Source organism: Panthera tigris, chromosome D4 (genome assembly GCF_018350195.1).
Source record: "Panthera tigris isolate Pti1 chromosome D4, P.tigris_Pti1_mat1.1, whole genome shotgun sequence".
In the NCBI taxonomy this organism is placed as follows: domain Eukaryota; kingdom Metazoa; phylum Chordata; class Mammalia; order Carnivora; family Felidae; genus Panthera; species Panthera tigris.
Window position 1 is genome coordinate 86,846,686 of NC_056672.1, and position 24,392 is coordinate 86,871,077.

General features: G+C 58.1%; 1 protein-coding gene across 2 annotated transcripts in view; it reads left to right on the plus strand.

The window, feature by feature from the left end:
* PTPA (protein phosphatase 2 phosphatase activator) overlaps window positions 1-23,593 on the plus strand; it is a 31,069-nt gene extending 7,476 nt beyond the window's left edge. For both annotated transcript variants that reach the window (XM_042963458.1, XM_042963459.1), the window contains exons 3-10: window positions 2,208-2,294; window positions 6,890-7,015; window positions 8,785-8,902; window positions 10,782-10,881; window positions 11,771-11,895; window positions 12,922-13,022; window positions 17,900-18,007; window positions 22,075-23,593. In XM_042963458.1, coding sequence (XP_042819392.1) covers window positions 2,208-2,294; window positions 6,890-7,015; window positions 8,785-8,902; window positions 10,782-10,881; window positions 11,771-11,895; window positions 12,922-13,022; window positions 17,900-18,007; window positions 22,075-22,152 — 843 coding nt within the window. In that variant the 3' untranslated portion in view covers window positions 22,153-23,593. The remainder of the gene's footprint in view (window positions 1-2,207; window positions 2,295-6,889; window positions 7,016-8,784; window positions 8,903-10,781; window positions 10,882-11,770; window positions 11,896-12,921; window positions 13,023-17,899; window positions 18,008-22,074) is intronic.
* The last annotated feature ends 799 nt before the right edge of the window (window positions 23,594-24,392 follow it).

A 24,392-nucleotide genomic window follows, 5' to 3' on the forward strand; every position in this document is an offset into this window, starting at 1 on the left:
GGTGAGAAAACTGAGGCCAGGAGATAAAGAAATGTAGGAAGGTGGCAGAGTTGGTAAGTGGTTGGGATGAGGTTCAGGATTCACACTCGGGTCCTCTGCCTCCAGAGACCCAGGGGTTGGGAGCCACAATGCTTTAGGCCACAGATCAGCAAATTACTGCCTGCTCATCTAATCTGGACCTTGGCCTGGTTTTGTAAATAAAGTTTGAAATACAGTGAGTCTCATTTGTTTAAGTATTTTCCATGACTGCTTTCCCAGTACAGTGGCAGAGTTGGGCAGAATCGAGAATTTGTGAGCCAGACTTTGGGGCCCGCAGAGCCTAAGATCGTTAGTCTTTGGTCCTTTGTAGGTAAAGTCGTTGACCCCGTTGTAGGCACCAACATTTTTCGAGAAGTGTTGGTTACTTTTTCTTCTGGAGTGTATGTTGAACGATACTGGATAGAAGCCTTTCGCTTGTCGGTCAAGTGTACGGGCATCTTGTGGGTGGATGAATGGCTCTGTGCCGTGGCCCACACAGTTTCACTAGGCCGCAGAGCGCAGCAGCCAAGAACATGAGCTTGGGGCCAGGAAGGTCAGAGGTTGAAGCCCAGGGCCGCCATTCCTTTTCTTGTACTTAGGCAACTTGCATAACCTGGCCAAGCCTGTTTCCTCTACCATAAAATAGGCTTGTTTGGAGGCCATAATGACACAAAGGCCAAAAAGTACCTGGCTCAGCGCTAGGCATCCGTGAGCCTCGCTGAGCGGCAGGCAGCGTTTAACAACTGTTACAGTGATGAGGGTGGTGGGGTTGGTGGAGACCTTGCATGTCATGTTTATAAGAATGAGCGGAGCTTTGGTCAAGAGACCCAGACCCATGCGGGAGCAGGGGCCACGGAGGGCCACACTGCCCCTTGCTGCTTCCTGTCTCTGTCCCGGTGTAGTTTGTAGGAATGACCGTGAACGCTAGCTGCCGGCGTGACGAGGGCTCAGACCTGCTCTGCGACCCCTCGTTTCCACTTGTTGCTGTTCCACGGGCTGTAGGAAAGGCCTGGTGCAGGAATGCTCCCTTCTAGACACTGAGTGGTCAGTTCTCGGGGCTTGCTGTGGCTGCTGCTGGCATCCTTAAGGCTTGGAGAAGGAGGAAGGAAGGAGATGGGAGGCAAAAGAGAAGAAGAGGAAACAGGACCAAACCGAAGTCACCTGCTCTCAGAATTCCCTCTTCAGGGGCCTGAACCTCAGTGCTTTCTTTTCTTTTCGTTTCTTTTCTTTTCTTTTCGTTTCTTTTCTTTTCTTTTCGTTTCTTTTCTTTTCGTTTCTTTTCTTTTCTTTTCTCTTTTCTTTTCTTTTCTTTTCTTTTCTTTTCTTTTCTATGTTTATTTTTGAGAGAGACCGAGCGCAAGCGGGGGAGGGGCCGAGAGAGAGGGAGACGCAGAATCCGAGGCAGGCTCCAGGCTCCGAGCCGTCAGCACAGAGCTCGACGCGGGGCTCGAACCCATGAACCGTGAGATCGTGACCCGAGCCGAAGTCAGCCGCTCAGCCGACTGAGCCACCCAGGCGCCCCTCGGTGCTTTCTTAACCCCTGTGCTGGCAGCAACGGGAAGAGAGCGCCCAGTTGGAAGCTGGGATGGGTGTGCCGGGAGACCTGGCCGTGGGCAGAAGACAGTTTCTTCTCCTGGGAGCAGGGGGTCTGCACCGCAGGCTGACAGCCTGATCTGTCTGGTGGGGGAAACTTCTGGAAGACCACCAGGTCTTGCCGGTATTCCTGCGCTCCTGGTGATAGGGTATAATCGTTGAGCACTTGGCCACACAGCCTTGGAGTAGGCCTTGCTGGGTCCCGGCTCCACGTCTAATGAGATCTCGGTCTTAGGAGACCTTGGGCGGGTCTCCTCTCCTGAAGCCTTGGTTTCCTCATCTATGAAATGGGGAGAGTGAGCGGGTCCGCCCTGTGGAGTTGTGTGAAGGAACTGCTGCCAGTAGTGGTGAGCGCACAGTAAAGTCTGGCCCGGGGTCCAGGCGTCACTGCGGTCACTGGCTTGCCAGCCGTGCAGGATGGAGGGTAGTGGTGGCGAGTTTGGCATTAGCCTTCAACCTCTGCTGCCGGCCGGCTGGGGGCCGGGGCCAGCTCGGGGTGCTTCGGTAGCCGGGTGGGGCTGGGGCTGGCCCGGGTCGTAGGGGGCCGTGGGTCTGACACCCCTCTCCCCGTCCCCACTCCCCGCTTTGTTTGGTAGGCGTACGCTGACTACATCGGGTTCGTCCTGACCCTCAACGAAGGTGTGAAGGGGAAGAAGCTGACCTTCGAGTACAAAGTCTCCGAGGTAGGCACAAGCAGGGAGCCTCTCCCGAAACAGCCCATAGAGTCGTGTGCTCGCTGCCCACGGCGGGCCAGGGCAGAAAATGAGATCGTCCAAGCACACGTGCGGGTTGGCGTTTTGGTGTCTGTATGGCCGATCTTTTCTGCTCTGTTTTGTTCAATCTGTGAATTGACGTATGTTTATAAAAATGGGATCAAGCTAAACATGCCGCTTGATAGCCTGCATTTTTGCTAACTGGTGTTTTTACGTAACTTTTTAAATTAAAAAAAGATCGCGAATGAAGGAAGCGTGCTCGCTTCTGTTAGCGAAAGGGTCACTAACAGAAGCGTATTAACAGCGAGCTGACCTCCGCCTATGTTCCGTCTCCTACCCAACTTCCCGGGGCAGCCCTGGGCACAGTTTGGGGAATGTCACCCAGACCTGCCCTCTGAGCTCCCCCTGTCCCTCTGCCACCGTGGAAACGGCTGCCTCATCGAGCCGGCCCTCATTTGCTTAAACAGCCCCTATGTGGACTTCTCGGTTGTGTCCCTAAATGTCTCTGCTCTGAATGTCTCTGCTCTGAACATCTCTGCGTATAGATCTGTGGGCGCTCTTCCCTGAGGAGCCCTTCCGGAAGTGGGGATGTTGAGTTGAGGGTGCACACGGCAGGGTGGGTGCTCTCTGGCTGCTGTTTCGGAGACAGGGTGTTCGTGAAGAGAGGCCGAGAGCTGCGGGGAGGTGTGGGGCCTGCAGGCTGTTAGCTCTTGCCGGATGCCGTCTCCCACGGCCGGTCCCCAGGCCTCCAGTGGCCTCTTCAGTTCCTATCCCAGTTGGCCCATAGTCACCTTGAGACTCTTATCTCAGGCACCAGGGTGCAAGTGGCCTCTCAGTATCCCACCCTGTTGGGCCAGGCCTGGCTCTGTCACGACCGGGTCTCTCCACCTGTCCCGAGGCTGGCATTGCCCCGCTGGCCCTCACACCCTGCCCCGTGAGAGCTGCCCCTTCCTGGGCCGTAAATGGCTGCTGGGTGGCTGAGGTCTCGTTCTGTGACTGGAGACCTCGTTAGCCTGTGCTGGGAATAGACAGCCTTCTCCTGGGAGCTGGCCCACTAGTGATTTCGAGGGTTGGGAGAGAGTGGGCTCATCCTTGAGCCTGTGGTGAGGGAAGCTGGGCTGGGCTCAGTGGGCGGGAAGTATGGCGGAGGAAGTCTAATTACAGGGGGATGTTCTAATTACCCTGGCAGATCCTGAGCTGCCAAATCCCCCTCGGGTCCCATAATTGCCCCTGACACTTTGATGGTAGACTCCACGCCAGCCAGGTGTTGTCCTGGCTCGGGAGCTGTTCTTTTGGCGGGATCGCAGCATGCTTAAGTGCTCGGGTTCTGGAGGCAGGCCGACTGGGTTTTGATAACCTCTCCCTTCCGAGCTGAGTGGCTTTGTCCCTCTCACGCTCTCGCTCTTCATCTGTAGGCGGAGGAGCCAGCAGACCTACTCATGGCCCTTGGGGGAGATTCGCTGAGCTCTTCCTCGTAGGGTTGTTGGTATAGTGCTCGGTGCGTATTGCACGCAGCGGGTGACATTGTCATCGTGAGGTCTTATCACTAGCTGTTTCTCGGGTCTGAGTTCTAGGAGTGATGTTATTGCTTCATTTGGAGGCTCTTCCTGAGCTGGGTGGGGTTCATCTCAGTGCCGGGGTCGCGGGCTGCCTCTCATGTGCTGGGCAGAGGTGACTAGTTTGGCCTCCAGGGGCCTCCCGGCTCCTGTCCTCAGCTGTTAGGGCATTGGAAGGAGCGGCTCACGGCATGTGGTCTCAGCCCACAGACGGCATGTGGTCTCAGCCCACAGACGGGGGGCCGAGGGCCACGGGCTGCTCGGGGCTCCTCCTTCCTCCCATTCCTGCTTCCTGCTGCCGCTGCCGGGATGGCGGCTGGGGAGAGGGCAGCACGGCCTTGGGTGTCGGGGCCTCCAGACCAGCAGCAGCAGAGGGAACAAGCAAGGGCGGTGTAGTGAGGCTGTCTAGACCAGCATTTAGAAGGCTTTTGTTAAGTTTGAGATTCTATCTGTCCTAATCTTTGGGGGTTCAGGTGTTTGATTTTTGTAAAATGTGAGTAGATAAGAGGCTTGGTTTTGCTGCTGTTTGGTTGGATTTTTAAGTTGGAGGCAAAGAAGAAGAAGGAGGAAAAAAAAACCCTGGCAGGTAACGTTTGGGAGAAAATTGTACTGGTCCGTGAAATCCAAGAGGAGGCATTGGTTTAAGGAAACGGAGGGTAGCTCAAATGGTTGTTTGTCCTTCCTGGGGGCTCCGGCCCACAGCACCCCCCCCCCCCTTCAGCCCCTCTGCCTCAGTCAGACAATAGAGGCAGCCCCTGTGTTCTGAAAGCCCTCTCCGGGAAGAGCTAGGAGCCTTTTAATTATTCATCGCCCCAGCCAAGCCAGCAGCTGGGGCCTGGCTTCCGCAGCCTCCCAGCACCTTCTTTATCCCCTTCAGTGCCTTGCCCACCATGGAGATCACCAGGGAGTTGGCCAGGCTGGTGCTTCCCTGGGGCCAGGATTACTGAGCCGTCACTCCTAAGTCCCAGTTGCTGCGTGGGGTCAGGCTTGCTCTGGCCTTATGGGTTCCTGGTGACCTGGTTCTTCGCAAAGCTGGCTTTGGCAGTGCTTTCTGTCACATTTCAGCTGGGCAGCTTTAGTCACCCTGGCCCTCTGCCTCGGCCAGGTCTACAGGGAACTTCTCCTCTTGCAGGTAACTTTTACTCTCCTGCACCGCCAAGCATAGAGAAAGGGAGGTGAGGGACGGCAGCAGTCAGGCCAAGGTCATGTTGCACAACGCCAGGGGACGCCATTGCCGTGGACCGCAGTGTCTTTTGTGCCCCTGGAACTGTGGGCGGGGAGGGTGCGGGGTGGGGGCGCTGGCTGACATGTATTCTGTTGGCTCAAATCCACTCCCCCCCCTCCCCACCCAGCTCTCAGACTGTTCCTCTGCAGGGCCTTGCAACGCAGCAGTGGACCTGACCGTGCCTCGCCTTCCTCCTCACAGCTTCTCATGTGGGTCCCACCCTGGTAGCTCGTAGTATCGGGGGTTCCTGTGTGTGCCCAGTGGACGCAGGCAAGACCTGCTTCTTGGCAAGGTCCGCTTTCCCAGGGCTGTCTACCTCCGCACACGCTCTGCCCTTGTGCCCTCTGCTAGCCTTTTGTCGTGGCCTATTTACTTACTCATTTCTTGATTTTGCAAGCCACAGGCAAGAAGGAGCCCTTTTCTCGCTAGCCCTCCCAGACCTCTGTCTCGGATAGCCTCACCTGGTTTCCTCATTGAGTAACATTGTGTGTGCTAACGCTGCCCTGGCCTGCGGCACCGATTCCACGCCTCGGTTCCTGCCTGCTGTGGGAAAGGTGTAGGGCGATGGGCTCCCAGACACCGCAGCCCCACAAAGCATCGCACAGACTCGGCCCTACAAAGCCTCACAGGGGTTTGTACCTATGACCCGGCAGGTCCACGGAGTGGGAGTTAGCAGATTGTTGATGGGAGTGAGCGTATATTTGGAAATAACCCAAGCATTTAGCAGTGAGGGATTTGGTAAAAAATTATGGCACGTTGGCGCAGTGAAATGCTATTCGCGTATTAAAGGCTATTGTAAGATTGAGTTTACGTGTTGAGGTGGAACGAGGCTCATGAGGCACTTGACAAGGCTACAAGGCAGTGCGTGTCCCGTGACCTGTGTTTTATTTTTCTTTTTTATGAAGACTGGCAGATGTGTGTGTGTGTGTGTGTGTGTGTGTGACCTGTGTTTTGGAGCCCGTGTGTGTATAAACGTATGCCACGGCCCCCGCCCGGCACTGCACTGGCAGCCTCTGGATTGCGGTGTGGTCCCGTCCCAACCTTAGGAGGTGTTTATCATCACACCCGTTTCCGAGGTCAAGAAACAGCTTTGATGTCTACAGAGTTGTCAGATTGCTGTGTTCTGCACCGGAGACTAATCCCATATTGCACGGCAGCAGCGTTTCACTTAAACAAACAAACAAACAAACAAACAAAAAACCCAAACACAGGCTCTGAGAATTCAAGCCACTTTCTCGGTGTCTCGCAGCCCCTGATGGCGTTTCCAGGCGGATTTGAATCCAGGTCTGTCGGCCTTTAAAGCCACGAGAAACAGTAGAAAACACTATAAAAAGACAAAATTGGAGACTACGTTAACATGTGAATAGCATTTATTCCCGGGTAGTGGGATTTGTCCTCTTGCTTTGACGTGCCTGTTTTCTGTGACGAGTTGGTGTCGTGTACCCAACAGGAGACCCCAGTACAAGGTACTGAAGCAGATCGGGACTGGGGTTCTTGCTTATCCAGCAACTTCTTCTTGATAGGCTGGCTCTAGGAGACCAGGTGGTGAAGCCACTCCTGTCCCTTCAGCCACATGCTGGTCCCTTTCTGTTAAGCTCACTGTGCGCCCCCGGCCCCTCCTTCATATTCAGCGTGGTCAAGAAGAAAGGGGGACAGCCAGGAGAATGCCACTTAATGCCATGCCTAGGGGTCATTGTCCCCTGGCAGTTGGGACTTAGCTCTGTGGCTCTAGCTGGAGGCCACTAGCGATTGTGGCTTGGCCCCCTCTATTTTGTCCACTACAGGCCATTGAGAAGCTGGTCGCCCTTCTCAACACGCTGGACAGGTGGATCGATGAGACCCCTCCGGTGGACCAGCCCTCTCGATTTGGGAACAAGGCCTACAGGACCTGGTATGCCAAACTCGACGAGGTGAGGCTGCCCCGGGACATGCTTGGGGGCTGGCCTAGGGGTGTGGGAGACTTCGGGCATCTCAAAATCACCGGGGAGTTTGTTAAACAGCACTTCCATTTGCCAAAAATACGAACGCATTTACCCTGTGCCCCGGCCATCTTCTGGGAATCACTGCCGTGGAGGCCCACTTCTCAGCACAGTGCTGTTAATCAGGTCCGCGTTTGCGTCAGCGATAGATTCCAATGTCCCAGCTGTCCGTGTGCAGGGCATCAGTTGAATAAGCTAGTAGATCCACCCTGGAGTACTACGCAGCTCTGAGAAAGACGAGGAGGCTGACTCGGGAGCTCAGGGGAAGGTGCTCTGGGATTTGTTGTTCCGTTGAAGAGGAGTCTGGGCTCTGACACGCGGTGAGCTACTTTTTGGCAGGAAAGAGACAAATAAAAAGACATGTTTGTGTTGCTCAGTTTGCATAAAGAAACTCACTGGAAGGATGCACAAGAGGCTAATAAAGCTGTGGTTTCTCTGAGGGCAGGGGAGAGTGGGGAGGGGGACAGAAACTTCTCAGTGCATCCCTTTTATAATGCGTTTGTTTTTGAATCATGTAACGATGATACCTGTTCAAAGCAAGCAAAAAAATAAAATGCAGGATCCTGGGCCCTGCCCTTGGAAAAACAGTCTTTAGGGTAGAGACTAGGAAGCCCGATTTTCCCCAGGTCCCCAGGAGATTTTTGGGTGTCCGTAGACTGAACTTAGAGAAACTTGGGTCCTGATTTGTCTGGCTCAGTGTTTTTGCCTGGAGCAGAGGGGAGTCCCAAGGACCCAACAAAATACCGTCCCTGCCTAAGAGCAGCTTGGGGCTGCCTCTGGACTCTAAGAGGGCACATGGTCTTTTTTTTTTTTAAGATTGTGTGCAGTTACTGGCTTAAAGGAAGTTTAACACATCATAGCTGTACAGCTTGATGGATCTTCCTTCCTTCCTTTCTTTCTGTTTTAAAGGAGATAGACGTTTATTGACTACACCGCCAGGGGGCGGCGGGCAGGACAGCAGAGGAGAGGCTGTCTGCAACCTCGACAGACCTTAACCCATGTTTCTACTCTTGCACCCCCACCTGTATCAAGCGATAAAACATTCCAGCCTTCTAGCAGGGTCCTTATGCCTCCTTGAGTTGATATCCGCCAAACTCCTCTGATTTCTGTCCCATAGACCAGTCTTACCTGTTTTTGAACTGCCGACAGACGTGACTTCTTTTGCTCAGTGTCACGTCTCTGAGATGCACCCGTGTTGTGCGGAGCAGTGGCTCTTTTCCGCGGCGGTGTGGTGCCCCATCACATAACCGGCCCACAATCTGTTGCTGATGGACGCTGCAGTTGAGGGCTGTTCCCACATTTGGGCTACTGTAAATGCTGCTGCTGTGACCATTCTCACACGCGTGTTTTGGTGGACGTGTGGCAGACATCCTCGCTGCCCTGGGGACGTCAGTGACTTACCAGATTGGGGGGGGGGGGGGTTGGATGGCTTCTTTTCCATTCCCTCCTATCTTGTCCCAGACCCTTGTCCCCCGGAGGAAGGCTCAGCAGGCTAAAAGCCGCCCCAGGTCGTCTCTCTGTAGCGTGAGAGGTATCAGAGGAAATGTCTCCCTCCTCCTCTTTCTGCAGCCAGTCGGAGCAGGGAGCCAGGCCGGCCTGGCGTGGCCAGCCGGGCCCCGGCCAAATGCTGCCCCTGGGTGCCTGCCCACCGGGATGCTGCCTCATCTGCTGCCACCACTTTGTGTCTCTTGTGTTATCAGGAAGCAGAAAACTTGGTGGCCACGGTGGTCCCCACCCATCTGGCAGCTGCCGTGCCCGAGGTGGCCGTTTACCTAAAGGAGTCCGTGGGGAACTCCACGCGCATCGACTATGGCACAGGTACCCGCCACTCCGTGTTTCCTTGGCTTCACTGCGGCCTCTTCTTGGGCTGCTTCCTTCGTGCCCTGGCTCTTTTCGGGGCCCTCTGAGCAGGCCACCTTTCAGGGCCAGCTGGGTGCAGCGCCCCGGGTCGCGGTGCAGGGAGGCCCGGGGCTCCCTCCGCGGCTCTGTCGTGGTCCACCAGGGGGCGCTGCTGCCACGTGCATGGTGTCTGTGTGCGGCCTCGGTTGTCTTCTTTGTAAAGCCGAGCTCTGTGAGCTCATCGCCATCGCAAAATAATTTATTGAGTGCTTACTATATCTCAAGGCAACCCCTCCCCAGGCCCTTGCGAAATGAAGGAGCTCAGTAGCCCTTGGCAGCATGGCGGCACGCCCTCTCCCCGGCCCCGCGTCTGCGTTGAGTTCTCCGGGAGAGGCAGGCCCCTCAGGAGGGAAGCGTTGTCTGGGTGGGGGTGACTGAGGAGGACTCCGCTTTGGTAGGCCCAGCTTTCTGACCTGACCCGAAGCAGCAAGTCCAAGAGCGGCTGCTCTTCTGGGCCTTCCCCTGGCCTGCAGCTCGGGTTCTTCAGGAGGAGCACAGGGCCGTAGAGGCAGGCCGGCAGAAGGGCCCCCTTGGACCTGGGTCACGGGGAGGTTTTGTCTTCTGCTCCCCTGTTGCCGGGGAGCAGGTTTATCAAGTGTTGGGGGACTTCCGCGGGTGGGGCTCTGACTCAGAACAACAGGGAAGAACCCCGAGGGGAGACTGGCCAGGTCAGAAGTGGGGAGGTTTCTTCCGTTCTCAGGGGTGCAAGAGCCCCTGAGTAGGGTTGCTGGGACTCTGGCGGGTGGAGATGGGAAAGCCTGCAGGCGAGAGAAACCGCTCACAAGCTTCCCAGGCCCTGAAGTCACCTTCATTCTACAGAGATGGGACAGGAGGTCGCCGAAATATTCTCTCCCTGCCTCCCTCCAAATATATACTTTTTGGTAACACTATGAACCATGGCATTCAGTCCGGAATCCAGTCAGTGGTTTCTGTAGTACTGCCCACTCCTATTTGACATGACCGGGAAAGGAAGGGGGTGCCTTTTGACCCTGTGATGTGACCACGCGTTCCCTGCTTGGAAGCCTTCAGTGGCTCCCATTGCTGTTAGGATAAAGTCTGAGCTTTTTACTGTGGCAGGGAAAGCCTATCCGATCGCCAGCCTCATCTTGTTATACTTCCTCCCTTGCCCTCTCTGCTTTAGCCACACTGGCTGCCTTAGCGTTCTTCGAACATACCTTTTTTTTTTTTTTTTTTTTTTTGCCTCAGGACCTTTGCACATGCTGTTTCTTCTCGGTTAGATTGCTCTTCTTGCTTCCCTCACACCCAGTGCCTTGCCAACTCTTATTCATCTTTCAGATTCACTTTTACTTCCTTGGGGAAACCTTCTCGGACCCTTATGTCAGGGTTCCCCTGTGATATCCTCCAATTATCACTCCATCCTCCTTCAGAGCTAGAATTATAGAAGTGATTATCTATTTAATGTTTGTCATCCTGATAGATCATAAACTGTCAAACAAGGGCATGGACTTAAGTCTCCCTAGTGCCTGATATGGACAGTGGCTGCCGTCGTAGTAGGTGCTCAGTAGAGAGCACAGAATTGATGAGTGAGTTAAACAAAATAAAATGCAAGTGTCTGTTTAAGAAGTCCTCAGCCTCGGCCCATTAGGAATAGAAGTACATTAGTGGTAGCTCTCAAGAGGGCCTGGGTCTTTCTAGAAAGGGAGGTGGCCCCATTATCTCCATGTTGACCTCCCTCCGCAGGGGGCAGGTATCAGTGATTTGGACTCTGGTGAGATCAAGAACAGTCCCACTCGTTTCTCTGGAAGCCTGTCGACCTCAGCTGGTTTTTCTCCCCCAGGACATGAAGCAGCCTTTGCTGCTTTCCTCTGCTGCCTCTGCAAGATTGGGGTGCTCCGGGTAGACGACCAAATAGCTATTGTCTTCAAGGTGTTCAATCGGTGAGTGAGAGGAGGGGCAGTGGGGGTCTCTTTCCTCCTTGTCACTGTCACTCTGAGGACAGGGTGCTGGAGGGCTCTCCTGAGCGCCTGTTTCTTCTTTCGGCCCGTCCTCATCAAGCCCTGGCTGTGGATGGGGCACCCAAGACAGAAGGACTGACAGGTTCAGTTTCAAGGAAGAACAAGGGAAGGAAATGTCACGTACCGACTGCTAATGCTTCCGTGGCTTTGCCATGCAGCTCCCTCCCTTGGTCTCCCCGGCAGCCTTCGTTTCTGTTTTATAGACGACGAAACAGAGGCCCAGAGAAATCAGCTGTCTTCTGATCACTGAGGCCACACAGCCAGCTGAACCCAGGCAGTGGGACTCTGACCCCCCCCCCCAGCCCCACCCCCGAAACCCCCTACCCGGCAGCACAGGTGTGGTATGGTCACCGGAGCGCTCTGACAGTGCCTGTTCTGGGCCCCCCTCTGGCGATGCTGATGCCAGAGCTCCCCAGATGCCAGAACTGACACAGCCCCTGAGAACAGGGAGGGTGGGAGCCGAAAGGCCCCAGGAGATGATCTGCTTTGTCTCCCAGCCACTTTCCTACAGGCAGGCCAGAGTTGGAGAGCCTGAGGCTCCTGCCCAGGGTGTCACGTTGTCAGGAGTTGATGGTGCTAAAACCCCCTTCCCTGGGCCAAAAGAAGGCTGAACGTGGGAGAAGAAAATAAAGCCACATTATTTTGAGAGTACCAGCTGATGCATAACTTATGCGTGTGGATTTTAATTGAAATAGAGACCAGTTACACTCTCAGGTGGCTATTTCTGGCCTCCATGAGCTCCCAGTGGCAGAAGGCTTGAGGCCGGCTTTTTACTTTGTGCCGCCTCTTTTTTCACCTCCCTCTTGCGCAGGTACCTCGAGGTTATGCGGAAACTCCAGAAAACGTACAGGATGGAGCCAGCCGGCAGCCAGGGCGTGTGGGGCCTGGACGACTTTCAGTTCCTGCCTTTCATCTGGGGCAGCTCACAGTTGATAGGTACTGGAGAGGGGGCGCCTACCCCTCCGCCCCCCAGGGTGCGTTCTCTGTCCCCCCCTCCTCCCCTCCTTACTTCCGCTCCGGGCAGACGGTGACAGCTTGTAAAGCAGGCATTAGACCGGCTATTGACGGAGGCTGTTTGCTGTCGACCTTCTGCCGCGAGCCGCCGGTGAGGCAGGCTCGGGAAGGCGGAGGCAGAGTGTGCCGAGATAATGGAAAGTGACACGGGCTGGAGCAAGGGCGCTCGCCTGGCGCGTAATGGGCTGGTGTGAAACGCGCCCCAGCTCCTGGCAGCAGCTGCGGGGTTTTATGTTGAAAACGAGGGGCTCTTTTGACTCGGTGACTGGCGTCATCCACTGTTATTATCGAGCTGTGTGCCAGGGGGCCCGTCAGGGAGCGGCCACCAAGTGCTGGGCAGTGAGCCGCTTCCGGTGGGCGTGCTGTAGCGGTTCCCCCCACTCTGAAACTGCTTTCCAGGCTCGGGCGGCGCATTGGGATCTGCAGCGGGTGAGGGTCCGGTGGTAACTTCCGCTTTGACGTAGGATTAACTGCCTGCAGAATAGTATTAATAAATGACCCTTGGTGAATATTTTGCTCTGTGCCAGGCACTGCTCTAAGCATGTTGGGTAGATTATCTCCCAGAACCTTCTCAACGACGCTGGGAAGGGTCTTTGCCAGCACGAGACCAGCCACCTTTGACTAACACTTAACCTGTGCGGGCACCATGGCGAGTGATCCCCGATCAGGTAGTGAGAGGGAGGTGCCGTTCATGTCCCCACTGCACGGATGAGGAAATGGAGCCTCGGAGGGCTGTAGTCACTGGTTCAAGGTCACGTAGCTAGAAAAAGGCAGAGCCAAAGCTCGTTCACTAGAATACACACACAGGTCCTTCATTGCTCCCACGAGGTCAAGGGTTGGCACGCGGGCAGGACTGTGGCCCCGGGGTGGGTGTGGAGTGCCCTGGGCTGAGGTGCTCCGTGGCGGGAGTGCCTGCTTCTGAACCCCGGGGCTCTTTGCCATTCCCAGACCACCCGTATTTGGAGCCCAGGCACTTCGTGGACGAGAAGGCCGTGAACGAGAACCACAAGGACTACATGTTCCTGGAGTGTATCCTGTTTATTACTGAGGTGAGGGGAGGGGGTGAGGGAGAAGCCCGTGGCAACGTCCAGGCCGAGAGGAACCTGAGGCTGGTGGCTTTGGAGTGAGACAGAGGAGCCAGGGCCCTCGCCTGGAGACAGCAGGGTTGGCCCCAGAAGGTGGGTTGTTGGAAAGGAAGCCACACTAGGCCTCTGCAAGGTTGTAAGCCCGCTTTTGACTGTCCAGGATCTCGTCCCCCAAATCAGTGGTCTGGGGTTACCCCTGAACCCCATGGAGCTTTTGAGCTGTGGGACTGAGACGCAGTCACTAGCTGGACTTGGTGACCCGTTCGGCAGGTCTGAAGGGGTGGGGGGGGGCCCACGAGGCCTGTCCAGCCACGTGCACGGGATGTGTGTGGGGTGAAGCCGTTGCAGGAGTTGGAGAGACTCATGTGGACAGCAGGCTAGATTTCTGGGGACACATCTGTGTCGGTACCTGAGGACATGGACCAGATGTAGTGCCGGAGGTGAACCGAGACGGCCTGGACCCCTAGCCCGCCTGGCAGGGGGGTGTTTAACTGGGCGCTGTTGCCCGCTGAGGCAAGGTCTCCCATTTCCTCCAGATCGCCCGGGGAACTTGTTAAAACGCACGTTCCTGGGTCCGACCCCAGCTTTCTGAGTCAAGAATCTTGGGAGACAAGAACCAGGAACCCGTATTTAAATACACCTGCCAGGTGACTTCGCATGGAATTTGGGGACTCACTGCTCTTAGGGCCTTTCTCTCAGGAATTGTCAGGGCCTTCAATCCTCCCTGCTGCATCCCTGTCCCCCTCACCCCGGAGACTTTCAAAGGGCGCCCTGGTTCTGCTGTCCGGAGAGGGTCTTGCCACTGTCCTCTTTTCCAACACCCACATGCACGTCTGGCCCCAGTGATGCCCCTGGCACGACTGTGGTCTCCTCCCCACTGAGGCTGCTCTCTCGGCTCCTGTTCTCAGCCCCCTGAGCCCCCTGAACGGAGGAGAAGCCTGGTTAAGCAGCCGTAGCCCCAGGCTCCTCATGGTCAGCATTCGGCTCAGGCCTCTGCCAAACTGCAGAGGCCAGAGGGGAATGACACGTTTTTCCAAGTCAGCAAATGGAGCTGGAACTGACGGCTGGGCGGCCACCGCTCCAGTCTCAGATCTGCTGCCTTCAGCAGTGTGGCAGGCCCAAGGTCGGAAGGACTCGGGGCAGCCTGGCTCATTGCCTCACGAGCCAGTCACGTGCTGCCCTTTCCAGAGTGGGATGTGAGGGTCTGGGGAGCCCTGGGAGACCCCAGGAGGAGCAGGAGGAGCATGGTAGAGAGAAGGGGTGCGCGTTCTAGGCTGAGCCCTGCTTTGCTCACTTGGGGGTAAAAGGCTAAGCTGTTCTGGCTCCCTCTGGTGGCTGGCCAAACCCCGGGGTCCCTGTCAGTGACTCGCAAGGAAGAAGGTCGGACCGGGCCTCGGGGAATATGGGAATTGATTCCAGGTTCAACTTTTGTATTTTTATTTGTTTGGTTGGTTACTCTGGTATAAAACCCCAAAAGCTTGCCCGAAGTTTGGGATGCGGTTCCTCTGCTGGAGAAAATCCTACAGCGGCCACTAGGTGGCACTAACGGCACATTGAACTTTGAGGAGGTTTTCGTAACTTCCTTGGCTGAGAGGCAGACCCTAGAGTTTTTGCTTGTTCTGCATCCTCTCCGCAAGGCCTGGTTTTCACTTTGGGTCTAGGTGCTGGGGCATGGTGGTAAACACTGACTGCTGGCAGGGCTGAGGGCTCCCTTCCGTCCCCCTGGCCAAGCGGAGACCTGGCTGGTGTGGTTGCTGATGTGGTGCGCCGGGCCAGTTCCCGGGAGCTCTGGTCTGGGCTATGCCCACCCCCCCCCCTCCCACCCCCCACCCCCACCCCCACTCCCCTTCCACCTCACACCAGTATGTCCTGGTTGCTGGTCCGTGAATGAGTGGCCTGGCCTGGCCCACCCTGACCCAGGGAGGCCGAAGGCCCGTCGCTGGGACACAGGGACCCGGAGGCCTGTGCAGAGTTCTGTGTGCTTCGGTCTGGAAAAGACGGTGTTGCCTCTGGAGACCTGGGGATCAGGATGGCTGGTGCAACTAGGAGAAAAGACCAAAACAACAAGAAGTGGGAAATGGAACCGGGCGTCTCCTCCTCGTCTCCCAGGACCTGCCCTGGTCGCCCTGGGCATCCCGGATGAGGGACCCCACCTTGCAGGGCTTCTGCTGTCTCAGGAAATGCAGCCCTGGCGCCTTTAAGAGCCCAGGGCAGGCAGGAAAAGAATTTCAGTTTCAATCTGGCTTCTAAATTTGGAGTTTTGGGAAGGGAGGGATCAGATTTCAGCTGGAAGGGAAGGAGCTGACAGGAAGGCGCTGTGCAGAGCCTCTCCCCATCCCCCCTCAGTTACTGACAGAGGAACCATTTACAAAAGGCCGATTCTCTTGGGAGTGGAGAGGCAGGAACGCAGCGTCTGTGAGTAATTTCCTGCTCAATATGGCTGCTCTGACTCACACGATTCCCCTGGGGTCACTGCGGGACTGCAGCTTGCTTGCTCGTTCTCGCTCTTTCTCTTCTCCCTTTGTGGCTAGAAGGAGCTAATTTTTTTTTTTTTGTCTTCTTGCTCCCGATTCCTTTTTTCCCCTCGTCTCTTTTCCTTTCCCAGAGTTGCAAAGTCCCCTCCTGAAGGACTTAGGGTGGCCTTGGGGCACCGCAGGCCCGGGGGTGGGGGTGGGGGGCGTGGGATGTGGGGCAGCCCCTCTAAAGAAATAGCATCTCTGGCCTTTCCATGGGGTCAGAGCAGGCCAGAGAGGCCTTTTGGGGTCCCTTCCTGTGCCCCTAGTGGTTGAGGCTAGCCCACGAAGCAGAGCCTCTGGTTTCCCAGAGTTGTCTGCTGTCCCTGGCCTCGGGGGCCCTGGCTGAGCAGGCTTATGGAGCTGTGCTGGGGGACGAAGCCGGCAGGGTGCCCCTGGGGTGGTTTGTTCACAGGGCCTTGTCCAGACTGAAACTGGTTACACATCTCCAGTGGTCCCTGAGGTTCTCAGGGCCTGGAAGTGTGCAGAAGACTGGAGCCTGCTGCTGGTCCCCAAGGGGCAGAGAGCCTTGGGGGAAGGGGCGGGGTGAGGGGAAGGGCGGGTTGTTGGGGGCGGAGCCTGCTTGAGTAGGATGGTTGGAACAAAGCTCCTCGAAGGCCAGGCCCCAAAGGCTAGGGGCACCGGAGGAGGGAGCCACCCTGGGGGAGGGAGTGTTAGAAAGAGAGAGGAAGAGAAAGAAAGTGGGTGTAGACCCTGATCCTGGAAAAGCCCTGGGAGCACCAGGGTGGGTTTACGTCTCTGTCTCAGCACCTTGGGCTGTGGCCTCCCTACTGGAGGAAGGAGCCTGAGGTCCTCGCTACCTAACCTGGGAGTTGAGACAGGCTTTTGGGGAACTTCGGGCAGGGAAGGGAGGTGACAGCAGTAAATGGCAGCGCTTTGGACTTAAATCTTGCATTTTGATGTGAGGCCCTCGCTGGAGAAGTGAGGGGCGTGCGTGTAGGAGCAGGTCACTCGCGAGCCCACAGCCAAACGGTGGGGGTGTCGTGTGCTCCTGGGCCCTTATTCTTAGGCCCAATACGGAGAGGGAGCTTTGGGTCCATCCTTTCTCCCTGGAACAGCTCTCCCCCAGCCCCACCTTCATGCACAGCCTCTTCTGGAGCCTTCCACCCCCTCAGGGTCCAAGTCTCTGCTTCCTTGCCAGCTCAGCCTCTTTGATTTTCAGACTCTTTCTTCTGAAGCCTGGGGCTCAGGGCGCTGAACCCCTTTCCCCCAGGCAGCCTCGTGAAGCGCCTGTTAACAAACGCACCGGCCTTGTGCGGCGGGGTCCACGCGGGCACACAAGCCTCCCTGTCTCAGTGCTGTGGTTTCTGATGTCATGGGAACTTCACTGGGCTTGCTGCAGAATCGCTTTCCTTCCTGGAGGGTCAGAACTCTGGGCGAGAGGAGGGACGGGAATGGAGCTGGCCTTGCCCCTGCCTGTCCCTCGCCGCTGTCGTTGCCATCCCTTCCCTGCTCCCCAGCCAGGTCAGGCAGACCGTCCAAACAGACCTTCCTCCCGCGTCTGCTGCAGGTGCCCCTGGCTCAGGGCTCACGTGTCCCCCCTCTTTTCCCCCGCTTTTCCTCCCTGCCTTTTGCCTGCCGCTCAGAAGGCAGTCGGGTGCCTGGGTTTGGTCTTTCCCACCTTAGCCTTCCCCTACACGGACCTGGCAGGTGCAGCCTGAGTGCCTGGTGGTGGAGCCCGCCCCGTGCGGGGCTGGCCCCCGTGCGGGGCTGGCCCCCGTGCGGGGCTGGCCGGGGAGGGGAGGCTCGGGAGGCCGCTGCTGTTTATCTGGAAGGGAGCGGGTCCCTGTGCTGTTGGAGCACTCTGTGGCTGGGGGGAGTTGACGGGAGTCTCAGCAGGGGCTTGGGTTGAGGTTTCATTTTTCTGAGGCTGCTGAGTGTGGTGGGTGGTGGGAATCAGGCTTCCTTTTTTTGGCTGTGGGAGAAAGAGGATAACCCTGGGGGTTATGTTTTCTCACTGGGTCTTGCAGGCCGAGAGAGACCCTGTCTCTGGTACTTACGTGTGCTTGTGTGTGTGTGTTGGGGGGGGGGTACGCGCGTGTACGTGCTTGTGCACATGTGAGTGTGCACACCTCCCCCCTGCAGGTGATGCAGCCTGGTCCTTAAGCACACACGCGTACACGTGTGAGCGTGTATGTAGGTGCATATATACGCACACGTATGTGCGCCCTAGCACGTGTGCATATATTTGTGCGTGCACGTATGCGTGCGTGTGTATACACACATACGTGTGCACAGCCTTACTGCAGGGAAACGGGATGAGCTCCCAGATGGCCCGCCTCTCCAGCTCTGGATTCTTTTCTTCAGATGAAGACCGGCCCCTTTGCAGAGCACTCCAACCAGCTGTGGAACATCAGTGCCGTCCCCTCCTGGTCCAAAGTGAACCAGGGTCTGATCCGCATGTATAAGGCTGAGGTGAGTGGGGGCTGGCTGGTACTCTTGGTCCTGGGGCCGCCGATCCCCCCACCCCCACCCTGCTGCTTTGCTCCAAATCTTGAGCCAGCCCCTCTGACCCTCGAGGCCTCAGTCTCTGTCTGGGGAGTGGGCAGAGAATCCCTATACTGAGGCCCGGCTCTGCCCAGTGATGAGGCAAGGCCCTGCTGCCCGGGGTCTGTCGAATGGCCAGAGGTCCCTCGCAGCTGTGTCTCACATGGGGACACGAAAGTGAAGACATGCTTTGGAGGCATCGTCCAAATCGGCGCTTCTCAGACTTTGGTGGGTCTGATACCTGGGCAGGTAGCCCTCGAGGGAGGCCCAGGGCTGACATTTCTAGCAGTCACTTCAGGTGGTGTTCTAGTTCTCAGGTCTGAGAGGCAGGGTGAGGCGAGGCTCCCCTGAGCTCCCCCTGCTGGGAGGTGGCTGCCCAGCTCTTGAGGGTGTCCCCTGTCCTCTCTCCTCCTCTTTGGCACCTTTTCCCAGCCAAGGAGGTGGCTTTTTTTCTTGCAGGTAGGGAGGAGACATTTTCTTTCCATCCCGTCCCTTCTGTTAGCTTCTTTCATGTCTGTGCACACCGATCCTGGAGCTGCTTGACCTTGGCCAGGGAAGGACCTGGGTGTAAAGTCCCTCACCGAGAGTAACGAGTCCCCGGAGTCCCCTTTTCTCGCCCTCAGGCTGGTGGTCTTCGATGCTGTCCCGTGGGTGCTCTTGACCCCTCGGCTCTTGACCCTTGGCTACCCCTCTCCCGTGGAGGGAGGGAGGTTGGTTCTCTGAGTCGGCTTCATTACACTCACATCCCATCAGGGGAGGCAGGGGGAGCAGGGGGGAGAGGGTGTCGGAGGCCGGGGTGTGGCTGCGTGGCACAGATGCTTCCGGTCGGCCCTGTTCCCTCTGCGTGGCCCCGAAGGGGTTAACGGCACTGGAACCGACCGGCCGGCCCTCTGTCTCCCTCCTGCCCCCTCCCCCTCCGGTTCCCTTCCTCTGGACTTCACATCCTGTGTTTGGGTTCCGGCCCACATACCTCTCTAATCTGAGAGGAGAGTCTGCTGGGGCTGCGCAGGCCAGGCTCCTTCCGGGCCCCGCTGGGCCCTCCGGTCTGGCTGTCCCCCGCCCTGGCTGTCCCCCGCCCGGAGAGCACGCGGAGAGCACGCGGGTCACTGCCCTCCGGGCGTCCTGTTGTTCCTGACACACACCCCCTCCCCCGCCGGTCGGTCCCGCTGTGGGTGCTGCTGGGGACCTCGTCACCCTGCGGAGCCCTCCCCACTGCGGGGGCCCGTGTGCAGCGAGTGAGGAGCGCGGGGCCCTCCAGCCTCCCACCCCCACTCCGGGTCGGTCACCAAGGGCAGGACTCTCGTGCCTTCCCTGTTTGGGATCTGAAGTGCTGTTCTTCCCGCAGGGCTCTTACTTAAGTGACTCTAAGCTTACCTTGAGCCGGGCCCCCTGGGGCAGAGCGGGAGCCCCTGCCCCCTTCCCCTACCTGCCCCTTCCAGAGGAGGAGTCCCAGGCTGACAGGATGAGGGAGGAGCAAGCTAAGAATCGAAATGGCTGGCGGCGGTGCTACAGGAACGAGTCGAAGTCGGCGTAACAGCTGTCGGATTTCTGCGGGTGTGGGGAGACCGGGACCCCAGCTCAGGCCCGGACAGCGGGGACACGCGTGGACCCCGGAGCGCTCCTCCCGAAACTCCAGCTCTGGATGTGCGCAGGCACAGTAGGAGCTGGCAGCCTTGCCGGGCGCCGTGTGGCGGCCAGCCCTCTCTGTAGGCCGGTGCTGGAGCCCACTGACTTGTGGTCTAGGAGGGCCACGTCTCTGATGGCTGGCCCTCGTTTGTGCGTTGCTGGCAAATAGCCCTTAGTTTTTGGTCCCCGAGAGCCTGTGGGATCGCATGCTCCCTTCCCAGAGGTCCGAGGAGAAGGACTCGTGTTTTCAGGTCAGCTCTTTGTCCATGGGGAGGGCCAGCGAGGCCCACCAGTCCTGAAGTCCAGAGCAGCGTCCCCACGGCCAAGGCCACCAGTCAGAGTTGGCTCTTGGAGGCGAGTTGATCGCCTGAGCTGCCGCAGAGGCCCGACTGGGCCTGGCATTAGGCGGCCTTGGGATTTGGGATGGACTGTGTGCGTCTCCGGGCTCTGCCCCTGCCTTTCTGAACCGATCGACCAAATGCTTTCGGTGCCCTTGTGGGCAGCGGGGCCTGTCTTTCCCAAGGGCTGTCGCTGTGCCGGGGCTCCCTTCGGAAGGACCTTGTCGGGGCCTGGAGAGCCCCTTCTCCCCCTTGCATCACTGTGGCATCCAGCTAAAAGGTCCCTGGGGGGCCGGGTGAGCTGAAGATGTCGCTCTCTCGCTCTGCCCAGTTCAGTGGGGGCCTGGGGGGCAGGGGGGTGTTGGTCCAGGGCACAGTTAGCTGGGAGAAGGCCTGGCCAGAGGCCCCCTTCTGCTGTTGTTCTGAAGCCTCAAGATTTCCTTTGCCCCAAGCAGCCTCTGGCCTTTAGCCCGGTGCTCTCCTGTCCTGTGGCCCTGGGGAGGCTTGTTCCGGGCCCCTGAAGGCAGAGTGCACAGAACTGCCCCTGCCCCCTCCTGCTAAGCCGCTTGCCTTTGCAGCTTCTCTTGGAGGAGAGCTAGAAACAGGTTGACCTTTGACCCTTTCTGGAATTCCAGGGCCCTGGGGGCCCCCTTTTACAAACTCCTACCACTTCCTTGATGACGTAAGCACACTGGCAGCTGCCTTTGCCTCTGGCCTAGAGCTGCTGGCTGTTCCTCCTCCCCCCCCACCCCCCACCAGAGACACCCCCGGCTGCCTGCTCCCCACTTGGTCTGCCCTGGGCCCAGCAGTCTGGCTGCGGCCTGGAGCTCTGCTCCCACACTCGGCCTAGTTTCCTGTCCTTCCACTGCACAAAAAGATTTCCCTTTTCCCGCTCACCTCCTAGGCCCCCTTTAGGCCTTGATCAGCCCCCACCTGACACATGCGCAGCTGGTCTGAGACGTCCTCGTTTCTGTGCCTGGTCATTGAGGTGAGGGGACCTGGGCCAGTCGTGGCACACCTTTGTCTCCCTGAGTTAGATGGATGTTGAGACCTCAGTCACGGAATGGGGCTCACCTTATCTGAAGCCATAAGTCATGTTCCAGCCTAGCCATCCTGGTTATTTTCTTGGTCAAAGGTGTGAGAGCAGGCAAATCCTCACATGCCCAGAGTTGCTGCCTGAGAGAGCTCGCCAGTGACCAGGGCCGGTGCGGGGAGGCTGGGAGCTGCCCCCCGCCGCGCCCTTTTCCTGGACTTGTGTGGTGCTAAGCAGTGCTGGGGCCAGAGGCCAGAGGTGTGTGGCCTGGGGCCCGGCCGCCCATGGACCAGGCCAGCTTCTGTGGAAGGCCCTGCCGATATCCCCATCTCCACCAGAGCCCTGGGCTGAGGTCCTGGCTGGGCTGGGTTCAGGGAGTAGGCCATGCCCCTGTTCAGTGTTCTTGTCCTCTGCCCCATGCACAGGGCTGCTGGGAATTGTCCTGGGGGTGTGGGGATGTTAACTGATTCTTACTGTCTTGCTCTCAAGTGGCAGGATGCCTTTTTTCAGTCCAGAGAACTGAAAATTGGAGAAAAATGGGCTCTGGACCCTCGTCAAGCTTGTGTCCCAACATCCCTCCACTTTTTCTCCAGGGCTGGGGCCTGGGCTAGGGGCTCCCCAGTGGTCTGGAGGGTTCTTCTCATGTCTGGTCCCCAGTTCCCCTCCCTCCCCGCAATGAGGTTGGGCCGCCTGCTCTCCTTCCCTTCCTTTCTCCCTCTCCCTCACTAATGAGTGAGGTCTAATTGTCACGGAGTGGGGGTCTTTGGATAGGAGGGGGTGGTCGGGAAGGGGTCGGAAGCCTTGCTTTTCCCTGAAGGCCTGGGTGCCCCTCTGAGATCATCCCCTTCCTGGGCCCTGGGGGGACACTTTGTGGGAACTGCGCTGCTCCGAGCCTCCCGAGGTGTCCGGGGCTCCCCCGGAGGCCCGAGAGGTGGCGTGGGCCCCGGCAGGGGTGCGGTGCAGTCCTCACCTCTGCTCTTCCCCTCCTCCCCCCACAGTGCCTGGAGAAGTTCCCTGTGATCCAGCACTTCAAGTTCGGGAGCCTGCTGCCCATCCATCCGGTCACCTCGTGCTAGGGGCTGAGCAGCCGGAGCCACCCAGGCCGCAGTTCCTGTGCCTGCCCTCCCCTGCCCCAGCGCCAGCCGCCCCCGCCCCCTCCCTCTGTTCTTTCTGTTTGCTGAGAGGCTGTCTGCTGGGGTGGGTGGTGAGTGTGGGGTTGACGGAGGCTCCGGGCATGAGGCCGAAGGACCCAAAGTGAAGGGAGAAGTGGGCCCTGTCTCCCTGTGGTGGGGAGGGTGTGCTCGGGCCCTGGTCCCGTGCTCGGCCTTCCTCTCCTCCTTCCTCTTCTGTCCAGTCCCCTCTGAGACCTGGGCTCTTCTGCACCGCTGGAAAGGGGAGGAGTTTGCGGTGTCCATTGCTTTCCTTTCCCGAGGCCTGTGGCCTTTCTAGGGGTTGGAGCGCTTGCTCCCTGTGGGGTGGGTCGGTTTCTGAAGCCATGTTTGGGTGGGTGCCTGGGGGTTCTGAAGGCTGGAGGCGGAGGCAGGCGGCCAGCCTGGGGTGGGGTCAGGGGCCGAGAAGCATCGGCTGTGCTGGCCGGTGACCCTCCCAGCTCCTCTTCACGGCCGCCCCCTGGGCCTGCGGGCACCTGTGTCTAGTGCCTCCTCACTCCGGCTTCTCTGTTCTTTGGCCTTGGCTTTGCTGGGTTTCCTGCCCGGAGCCGGTCCTGTCCCCCTCTGCAAGGGTAGCCCCTGGGCTCTCGGGAAGGCCCCGGCAGGGCTGGCCCACTGGCTGATTGGGTGAGGCCCGCCTTTCCAAAGTTTCTCAGGCTGGGAGGGGGTGGCTGAGACGCAGGGAGGGGCTCGGGGCCCGCTCTGGTTGTGGGGAGCCTGGATTCTTCTCACATCTTCCGTTCTGCTCCCAACTCCCTGCCGCTTGCTTCTCCAGGGCCCTTTGGCCCTGTTTGCCTGCCCTTCGGGGCGATGGGCCAGGGGCCACCGGAGCACTCAGCAGCGCCCCCTTCTTGTCCTCCCCTCTCCCCGAACTTACCCACTGGTTCTTCAGGTGAGGCAGCGATGGCCCCCCCCAAGCCCAGGCTTTGGCTGTGAAGATGGGCAGGGCCTGCCAGGTGAGGGGATGCTGACATGACAGGTCCTGAGTTTTCTTCTAGGGCTGCTCCTGGGCCAGGCTCTTACAGGCTCTCCCCGGCCAAAGTCCAGGCCTGCCCTTCCCCAGACCCCTGCCCTTTATCTGGGTCCACATCCCCTGTGGGAAGGGGGAGCTCCCAAGAAGCACAATTCAGGGATTGACCCTCACACCTGGGCCGATGGCCTGGGCAGAGGCCAGGATGGGAACCACGAGAGTCACAGAAATAGTTTTCCTGGGAGAGGTCCAGTGCTGGCCTCCCTCCCAGGGTCCAGATCACCGCCTTCCTGGCTCCTCTTGCCCTGCCCCCTCGGCCTCCCCTGGCCCCGTGCACCTTCATTGCTATTCGGATTAAAGCCTCTGTTTTGCACCTGTCACCTGTGTGAGGTGTGTCTTTTCATGCCACACGTTTATTGTTTCTCCACATGCCTGTTTGTCTCCCCATCAGGTCCCCTTCCCTCGGGCCGTGGAGTCTGGGGCTGGGACTGTTACAGCTGGTGTCTGGGCTAAGCTTTTCCTGGGCAGCCAGTGAACGTGCACTGGTCACCCAAGCAGGCTCTGGCAACTCCTGGCTGTCCCCACCCCCAGCTGCAAGGTCTTGCATAAGTTATTGAATCTCTCTGAGCCTCAGTTTCCTCGTCTGCAAAATGGGGACCATCACAGGGTGATTGCCAGGAGTGAGTGAAGGATGTGAAGTCCTCCGCCCAGGGCCTGGCACAGAGCAAATGCCCTCGGTCACCATGGCCCTTCTAGATGAAGGCAGCCCCTGTGGTCTCCAGGCTTGACGGGGGAGCCTTTGGACCGGACTTGGTTGCAACCCACGCACCGGCAGCTTTTGGGGATGCACCCCACCCCTTCTGTCCGTGTTGTGCTGGAGTTGGGATCTGGGGGGCTGCGGTACTCGAGGCTTCTTAGACCCTTCCTCGGACATACGTGTTCCTGGACTTGGTATATAGATGAGTCTCCTCACAGAATGAGCCCTTGGCCTTTCTCCTGGCCTTGGAGGCCTTGCCCGGGAGAGCCTGGTGGCCGGGAGCCAACCCCAGCCAACCTAAGGCCCGCTGCGCTGCTTACTAGCTGAGCGGCCCTCGTGATTGACTTTGTCTCCGAGCCTGGTTTCGTAATCTGAAACATGGGCATAATGATACGCAGGCCATGGATTGTGAGGACCCAG